Source organism: Lolium rigidum, chromosome 6 (assembly GCF_022539505.1).
Source record: "Lolium rigidum isolate FL_2022 chromosome 6, APGP_CSIRO_Lrig_0.1, whole genome shotgun sequence".
Classification (NCBI taxonomy): Eukaryota; Viridiplantae; Streptophyta; class Magnoliopsida; order Poales; family Poaceae; genus Lolium; species Lolium rigidum.
In genome coordinates this window covers 214,957,074-214,966,968 of record NC_061513.1, presented here as the reverse complement: position 1 = coordinate 214,966,968, position 9,895 = coordinate 214,957,074, and the positions used below count along the sequence as shown (strand labels likewise).

General features: G+C 45.1%; 1 protein-coding gene across 1 annotated transcript; it reads right to left on the bottom strand.

Annotated features, from left to right (window-relative positions):
* Window positions 1-2,097: 2,097 nt before the first annotated feature.
* On the bottom strand, window positions 2,098-8,357 carry LOC124663741 (NAC domain-containing protein 48-like). Its single transcript, XM_047201413.1, has 5 exons — window positions 8,350-8,357; window positions 3,288-3,478; window positions 2,898-3,202; window positions 2,603-2,778; window positions 2,098-2,506 (listed from the first exon to the last, which is right to left on the bottom strand). The coding sequence occupies exons 1-5, from the start codon at window positions 8,355-8,357 to the stop codon at window positions 2,098-2,100; spliced, it is 1,089 nt and encodes a 362-aa protein (XP_047057369.1).
* Between the last annotated feature and the right edge of the window lie 1,538 nt (window positions 8,358-9,895).

The following is a 9,895-nucleotide window of genomic DNA, read 5'->3' as shown; positions in this document are numbered from 1 at the left end:
CATCAAGATCATCGATTTGAAGAGAAGAATATGATATGATCAAGAAGAAGATATGAAGATGGATTTCTTGTCTGGAACTCAAGTTAGCCATGATCTAGCTTATGTGTTAAGCAATGAATGATCAAGATATTATGATAGCGCATGAAGAGATACATGGTTGACCAAGACTAAGAGCGAAGATTAAATTCAAGATTGGTCAACACATGAGGCATAAACAATGTACCACATTAGATCATGTGATCTTGTGGTACGGTAAGCCTTGTCAACTATGCTTCATGAGCTAACCCACTATACCATGAGCATGCATCAAGAGCTTGTTCTCATATAGCCCATGAGAGAATGACATCAAGCTTGGATGTCATCAAGGTTGAGAAGGGCAAGTTGAATATGAGCATATCGAATACATCATGCTTGAAGCTTGCCGTCCATTTGGTGATAATGGACATGTGAAAGATGTGCCTCAATGGAGTTATCCTATAATGGTGTATGGGCTGTGAGTCTTCACGAAGCAACAACGATCAAGTGAGGCATTCCGGCTTGAGTGGAGCTTGAAACGTTGTCGTCAAGATCAAGCGGGATACGCAAGGCAAAGGTATGGCCTTGCTAGGTTTTCCTTTTACCGGTATCAAGGTGGTTGTTGGAGACCGGGTTATAGCATATATAGCCGCACTATCAAGAGGGGCTTTCGGTTGAGTAACTTGATCACATCATCTTAGGGAGCTCAATCCTTTGCATACTTTGCATCCCTAATCTTGTTGCTTCTTGGTGTTTCTATGTGTGAGGTTCTTAAGCTTGTTGCTAGCTTTTCAACAAGTCCAAGTTCATCGAAAATGGACTCCGTATGTGCGTTTTCGAGTTTGGACGTCCGTTGGGAGGCTCCCTCTCTCAAAATGTTCTGTGAGGAGTCTCAATATGTGCTCAATCGAAGTTCAAGAACTACGTGAGAAGATTTTTTAGTTCTCGAAGAAAAATGGTCATTTGAGCAAAGTCGAGCAATCGGGCATAGAGCCCGGCAGGACCGACCCACTCGCCGGGTAGGTCGGCGCCCAGCCCGGCCTGCCGAGTGCTGCAGCCAAGTAGGTCGGCATCTGGCCCGGCCCACCGGGTGTGGCGCCAAGTGGCTCGACCTCCTGGCCAGTCCAGCCTCTGGCTCGGCCTGCCAGGTGGCCCACCCCTGGCTCGGCCCTGCTGATTTGTACGTCGGGTGGCCCAACTTTGCCCTCAAACTGTTAGTTTTCTTCTTGGACTATATATATTCCTTCTTCCTCCTTGAGCAGGTAAGGTCAACCATTCCATTTGCTCTCTCTCTCTCTCCTAATCCATTGTTGAACCTCAAAAGCTTGCTACCTCTCAATCCCTCTCATGATTCTTGCATATTCTTGAGGAATTTGAAAGAGGAGGTCTAGATCTACAACTACACCAATTTATTCCTCCTCTTTGTGAGGAAAACTCTTGAGATCTACATATTGGAGTCATTTATTGATTTTCTCCATTGTTCTTCCTCTCTAATTCCTTCCTAACACTTGTTGCTTTGGTGGGATTTGAGTGTGAGGGATTTGAACATCTTTGGTGTTCTTGCTTTGCATCATTGTATAGTGTTGAGCTCTCCAATACGATTAGTTTGAGTGATAGACTGTGAGCTTGTTACTCTGGGAGGGGTGACCTCCTAGTTGGCTTGGCGGTTGGTGCTCCGATGACCTCTTCGTGAAAGATTGTGAACATGCTCGGGCTTCTTCTTCGTGAAACTTGTGAAGTGATTGTGGAGCTTGCCATCTCCGAGTGGAGGAAAAGCTAAACGTAAGGGAAAAGCTTTTGTCCTTCGTGGTATTGGCTTGGAGAAGAAGGCGAGTCTTCGTGTCGTTTGAGAGACCTTCGTGGTAGTCCATATGTCTTCAACGTGACATAGCTCACCTTGTGTATGAAAACTCGAGAATAAATCTAGCTTTTCCCCATAGTGATTACTGAATTTGGCGGACGCAAACATAATGCCAACATAATGCTCACATGCCACTAGGGATAATTAACTTAGTTCTCATATGGCGTTATCAAATCTTAGTTGTGTGCCAACTCGTGACTAGCATGAATTACCAATCAAATCTAACCATTAAAAATCTCAGTTGTAATCTCACTTAGAACTGAAGCCGAGCATGACCCGTTGAGGCTCTTGGACAAGTACTCGTGGCCGTCCAACAACGATCCCGCTCCGGCGCCGCCACACTCTTCCGTGCTCGCTGCCTTGCGTTTTCCCGCGCCTCCACTGGCGGCCGGGGACGACGACCACGATGACGGCGCGTAGTACGACGGTTGCACCCGCGTGCTGTGGCCGCCGGAGAAGAGCTGCTGGTTCAGGGATGGGTGGATGGCGAGGTGCTCGGCCTCGCCGTCGAAGATCTGCGCAACAGGGTATTCGTGGAAGAGGTCGGAGATGAATGGGATCATGGGGAGCCTCCCAGCGACGTTGGCTCTGCCGGTCTGCGGCTGCTGGTTCTGCGTGATCATGGCACTGCTGCTACTGAAGGGTAGGAATAGGTCGGACATGAACGGTATCGTTGGGAGCCTCCCAGCGGTGTTGGTGCTGTCGGTCTGCGGCTGCTGGTTCTGCGTGATCATGGCACTGCTGCCGCTGGAGGGTGGGAAGAAGCCAGGGGCGTCGTCGAAGCCGCCACCACCGGAGAGGTCGTCGTGGCCGTAGTCGTCGACATCGAGCGTAAGCAGCGGTACCATCGGCGATGCCTGGCCGGCCTTCTTGTAGATCCGGCACAAAACCCAGTCATCCAACTGCAGATATATTCGCAAAGCACGCAACGCACAGCACGTCAACATGCCTGTCCTTGTCGAGAGCTACAAACACGCACAGCCCGCAAAGAAACGAACGAAAGCAGGTGGTGCATATGTACCCTCATGGAGACGTTGCGAGCATTGACGGGCTTGTTAAGGGTGGCGTCGAGGGGGTCGGCGGCGATGCGGTACTCGTGCATGATCCAGCCGGTCTTGGTGCCCCTGGGCGCGCGGCCCTCGTAGAAGATGAGCGCCTTCTTGACGCCGATACCTTTCCCGACGGCGCCGTCGTGGATTGGCTTGTCGGTGCCGGTGGACTTCCAGTAGCCGGACCCGGCGGCGCGGTTGGGCCGACTGCCGTTCGGGTACTTGCGATCCCGCGGGCTGAAGAAGTACCACTCGCTGTCGCCGTACACCGCTTGGGCTGCAATGTATCACAGTTCAGATAGGATCATGCATCGTAGGAGTAGCATGTAAATCAGTTAAGATGCATGGATGAGCTAGCTTACATGGAAGGTCCCATGGATTGAACTTGTAGACGTCGACGTCGGCAATGACGGGGGCGGGGCACTGCTCCGAGGCGGCGCGGTTGCGGAGGTAGTAGAAGATGAGCTCTTCGTCCGTCGGGTTGAACCGGAAACCCGGCGGCAGCGACATCGACATGATCACCTTCAGCCAAAGAGGGTTCCCTAGCTGGTCCCTGCGAATGATCAGAATGTATTTCGAGGACTGGCCGGATCGGAGAGACGGGGCCGTGCTTTATATGCTCTAGGGGTGGGCATTGGTCATAATCGAAATTCGTTTTTTTTTTTTATTTTAGTCTATTTTAAATTCGGTCATAAAAAAGAAGATTGAAATATACTTGTTAGTTTTACTACCTAGCAAATTTGGGTACCTAATAATTTAGGTTCAGGTTCAGTCACGACCGAACACTGTGGCCGATGTTATCAACACAAAACTTAGACATTATTTAGTAAAAGGTTGGCAATATTTTAGATGTATTTTGGACGTTTTTTTCATTGTATATACTATTATCAATTGGTAGGAATAAACATTCAATAATCTAAACAAAAATATAATAATGCTAGAGAAGTTTGATCAACATTCAACAATACCACATCTCACACACATCACAAAATCTGAAGATTGAGAGAGCCTCAGGTAAAATTCGGTCAGTTCGATCTAGTGGTGGAGCCACACTATAGTTGTGTAGTCATATGACTACACAGTTTTCCACTTACATAGGTAGAAATCATGCAGAAATTTACGAAAAATCATATAAATACATGTATTTAACTATACAACTTTAAACTGACTACACAATGTTAGCGTCCTTGCTTCGCCACTGGTTCGGTCTATTCGGTTACTCAACACAAATGACCGAATTGACCAGACTAATTTCGGTCTATAAAATTTTCTACCCAATTTTTTATCGGTCATTTCTATCTTAGTCTTCTTAGGTTCGGTCCCGGTCTTTTCGATTTCGATCTTCGGTGTTTTTTTTCCACCTCTCCTATCTGAACTGTGATACATTGCTCCAAGAACCAAGCGTGCGTGGCAATGCCATGGGGTTCGGTGGTTTCTCCAGGGGCAAAACCGGCCCTTCTCATTCGTTCTTAATCGCGTCCAGCGTGACGTACTCCAAGTCAGACGCGTGGCACCAGCCAGTTGATCGGGGCGCCAGACCGTTGCGCCAATGAGCTGTGCAAGCGTGTATAGTCGTTGCGCTAATGAGCTGTGCAAGCGTGTATAGTAAATCTCACGTAATATCTCCTCGGCATACAACTATGCAAGTGCCAGTGTGTGGACATGTTTCTTGAACATCATCGGTCGCATGAGAGACGTATGGCTTGTTCCATCCATGCGTGCCTTGCGCTGCCTTATTTCCTTCCGTCCTCGGAGTGGCTGACTTTTCGGAATCAATATGTTCCTCTTGTTGAATGCTCTATTTTTGGCTTGCATAGCTTCTAGATAACTAGTCCTCATGCGTATGCTCGCCAAACTTTATAATATGTAACAATTAGTATATCATCAGAGCAATCTCAATGGTATAGCCAACTGCTGGCTATAACAAGATGTCATATCATTTGTAGTCATCATATAGCTAACATGTATAATAGTTGGCTATAAGAATGAAGTACTTTACTAACATATGGCCAACCTTTCACTCTCACAAAGTGCCTAGTAGCACGTGCAAGAGCTGACTATTGCATAGTAGACCACCCTCCCTTCTCTCCCATCTTCTCTCTCCTCCAACTCATCTAAATTATATTATTTAATATCTTATAGTCAGCTGACTTGATTCTATTGTACTTGCTCTCAGAGATTAGCACTAAACATGATTTAAAAATACACAAAGAAGTTAGCGTGACTTCAGCATCACTTATGTACTACATCAAAAGTTGGAAATTCAATTCGGCTCCCGGGTGCATATGCTCTCTCTACCAAAAAATTATATTTCGAAATCTCGAAAAATTTTGAGGAAATTTTTTGCATGTACATCTTCATAAAATATGTTCGTTCGTCAAGTTTCGCGAGGATCCAATATTTTTTGTGGTCTATGTAAAAACGGAAATACTTTTATACACCCACGCATGGGTGTCGGTGTTTCCGTCACCATTCATTTATTTCTCGAGATTCGTGCTCACCATGATAGATGGAAATATTTCTTTCTCTCTCCTCTATTTTCTAAAAAGCTTTATTTTTAGCATTGAATTTTATCTATTTTACATACGTCAAATGACAAGTCGATTTTTCGTGAAACGACTTTGACAGCGCGTAGCACATGAAAATGTACATGCGAATTTTTTGTTTCACATTGTTTGAAATTACAAAATGTATGTAACATGCAATTCAAAATAAAGAGAGCATATACTCCCATGTGCCAAAACATCATTCCTTTTACCTTGCGTTTATTTTACTTTTTATTTGTTGCATTATATTTACTTATCATATTCGCATCCAAAACCCAAAAAACAATCAACCTTTTTACTGTTTTTACTTAGTTACTTTATTTTGTCTAGTTTTACTTATTTTATTACTATTTGTGTTTTATTTACTTACACGAAACCTTGTGCTTGACAACCACACGATGGAGTTAGGGACACAAGGCTTTATTTTACTTTGCAGGATTGCTAGAAGAAGAGAGAGAGAGATACCTATTTGCGCGGTTTCCCGAGAGTTTGATAACCCTCGAGTCACCCTTGTGTGGAAAATTGATTCCTAGACTGCATACTCTACACTTGGAGTTCCAACGTATCAAGATCCCTTTGCTGGTGTTGTCAAGCTCCATCAGCGGTGCAAGAGCTCCTACACGTAGGAGGACGAGCAGTTTCTCGTGGGTTGTCTTCCCCAAGCTGGCCCGGCTTTCCGTTCTCGGCCTCCTCCTTCTCACCGCGTCGCTGAATCAACCAGGCGCACGACGAGTACCCGTCGGTCACTAGCGATAGGAGATGTTCGAGCCGGCGTTGCCTCGTCGTTTCTCTCCGGTCACCGTCCCCATGCTACTCCGAATCTCCATTCAACGAGCTACTGGATATGTGCTCTTGTTGATTAGTGTATTAAGGTGTCATGAGTTAATGAACATCGATAGAGTGTTTAATATTTTTATTTGATAAAATATGTGAACTGAACCTGAATTGAGCCTGGGTGCTAAAAAAAAAGCCTTGGAAACCTCCACTTATAAGTCAAAAGCCACAATAAATTCTAACCAAACACTCCAAATTTATTTTGATACAAAAAGTGTGTTTCAAATTATTTTTTGCGAAAATTGGTAAATTGATGTAATTTTGGTCTTAAACATAGTAATTATATTTAAAACAGTCAAACATAGCTAATTTGTTTCAAATCAGCACTTAAACAACAAACTTAAACATAGTACTTATATTTAAAACAGTCAAACATAGCTAATTTGTTTCAAATCAGCACTTAAACAACATCTTTAGCAACCAGGGTCATTGCACACATTTGTTGTTTAAGTGCTGATTTGAAACAAATTAGCTATTTTGACTGTTTTAAATATAAGTACTATGTTTAAGAGCAAAATTACCTCAATTTACCAATTTTCGCCAAAATAATTTTAAACACACTTTTTGTATGAATTTTTTTTTGAAGTGTTTGGTTAAATTTTATTGTCGCTTTTGACTTATAAGTTGAAGTTTCCGAGGCTTTTTTTAAGACCCAGGGTCAATTCAGGTTCAGTTCACATATTTTAGCAAATAAAAATATGACACACGTTGTCAATGTTCATCAACTCACGACGCCTTAATACGCTAATCAAAAAGAGCACGTATCCAATAGCTCGTTGAGCATATAATTGCTGCATTTTATGGGAGTAAAACACCTTCTGAAGACTTGAGATTGAGCTCTTCTGGGTTATAATGTCGGCCCAACCAACGTGGAACTGTATTGAAGCAATTGCAAATTCGACGGAAGCATTATACCTTAGAATTATTTGCGTTTTAGTTCCATGAAAAATTATACTAACTCTATACATAAAAAGATGTTAGAGGTTTATCTAAGTTCAGGTATCTAGAACTCTAGATACATCTGAAGTTAGCCTGTTAGCATGTGATCTGTTGTCACCGACCATCCTGCACTTTCATTGGGCTGTACGAGTGGGCCGTCGTTCTTGGGCCAGGCCTGCTCTGAAGACAGACTACTTACAGGATAACTACATTTGAGAAAATCGCTTCCTACTACCTTGAATTAAATAAGTTATCTGGCTACACTGCCTACTACTATAACCATTCTCCTAAGCCGAACAACTCTTGTCTTCAATGACTGAAGAACTATTGCTCACTCGAACAACAGTCGTCTTAACAAATTGTTCAATGTAATCTGGCTATATGCCAGCGTGATATATATTGTTCATGTAACTAAAGACGGAGAAGTTGAGGTTTTAAACAGTAAGCACAAAGTGCCCAGCTTTAAATTATTAAAGCCCAAACAGCTATATGAACAAGAATGTTGAAAACAACTTACAACATCCAACACCACAGCGAACACAAGAGAAACAAGAAACTCAGTTGAAGTCCGCGATGTCCTCAAGCGAGAACGAAGCACCCGGGGGCGACGAAGGTGAAGCGAGGTATAAGCATCGAACGCGAAGCAGCGGAGACCCGCCTTCCCTAGGAGCAAGCTGTCGCCTGGCAGTACTCCTCCATGGCCGGAGAGGGCCCCTACCCCTCGTCCTGGCTCGAAAGGACGCCGAACCGCCGGGAATGGAAACGCTCTCCTTGTGCGGAGCACACAACAGGAACCAAGCCAAGAACTAGGGCTGGAATAGAGTCCCAACACTCCCAGCCCGGGCTCACCTTGCGAAGACGTGCTGCCCGCCAAGGGTTCACCCACGCAGAAGCCGCGGACTTGGTCGTTGATGTAGAAGGACAATGTCGCCGAGCAACACCGTCACCACCCAAACTACACGAAAGCAACATCCACGCACCCCGCAAGGTCCCAACAGAAGCGCCTCCAAGGAGGACACGACGCCCGTGGCGCCGTCGCCACCCAACAAAGTTAGGGTTTTCACCCCGGGAGCGCAACAGGGGTAGGGTGAAGGGAAGGGAGTACCTCGACATCGCCACCAAGGAGGAAAACGGCACCACTCGGGCATCGCTGCTGTCGAAGCCGAGACCGGCAAAGGGATTTCTGCCGGACTCCATTTCCAACCACCAGCACCACCTCCAGCCATGGAACCGGCGACACAAGGCCCTCGAGTTCCAGATCCGGCGCGATGGGATGAGCCGAAGTGAGGTGGAGGAGATTCTTCAGATCTGGCGCCGCCAGCCACCGTAGCAGCCCCGCGCCACGACCACTGTCCGCCGGAACCTCGCCTCCCACGTGGCCAAGATGCTGGAACGCATAAGCGCCCTGATGTAGTGTACTTGGGAAACCCCAAGAGGAAGGTATGATGAACACAACAGCGAGTTTTTCCTCAGTAAGAAACCAAGGTTTAATCAACCAGTAGGAGAAAGAAATCACTTCTGAAGGTTGTTGCTGGCTGACTTTGGCAGAGCGCACTACCGGTGTCGTAACAACGTGAACCTGCACACCACACAACCAAACTACTTTTCCCCAACTTACAGTGAGGTTGTTAATCTTACTGGTTTTGCTAAAAACAAAGGATTAGACGTATAGTGGGGAAAGAGCTATTTGTTTGCAGTGAAATAAAGAGAATAGTGCTTGCATGAGATGGTTTTATCAATTGTAAAATAAAGGAACGGGAACACATTTCACTAGAGGTGTTTCTCGATAAAGATAAATAACATGCTGGGTAAACAAATTACAGCTGGACAATTGATAGAATAAAGACCATACATGACAAGAAGATTACTATGAGATTCATTTGGGCATTACAACAAGATTCATAGACCGTAATCAAACTGCATCTATGACTAATAATCCACCCTCAGGATATCATCCAAACAACTTTGGATATTAAGTTGCAAGCAACAGATTATTGCATTAAGTAAAGTGTGTAAAGTAAGAAATAGAATTATCCTTGGATAAAACATTATTGTTTTCTCCCTAGTAGCAACAGTACATCTACAATCTTAGAAGATATTGTGACTCTCCCCGATTATTAGAGGCATGAACCCACTATCGAGCATAAATACTCGCTCTTGGAGTCACAAGCATATAATTGGCCAGAGCATCTACTAGCAACGGAGAGCATCCAAGATCACAAATAACAATATAACAGATCATAATCAACTCAACCATAGTATTCAATATTCATCGGATCCTAGCAAACACAACATGTAACATTATATAAAGATGATCTTGATCGTGTTAGGTAGCTCACAAGATCAAAACATGAAGCATAAAGAGGAGAAGACAACCCCGTAGTCCAGAGATGAACTACTCACGCATCACTTCGGAGGCGGGCATGCTGATGAAGAGGCCTCCGGTGATAATCTCCCTCTCCGACAGGGTCCCGGGAAGAGCTTCATAACCCTACCGAACTAGGGTTGACGATGGTGGCGTCTACGAAACTTTTCGTGGATGGAGGCTCAGGTATCTAGGGCTTTTCCGAGGATGTGAATTTATAGGCGAAAGGTCAAGGTCGGTGGACGCCCGAGGGGCCCACACCATCCCTAGGCGCGGCCAGGGGGCC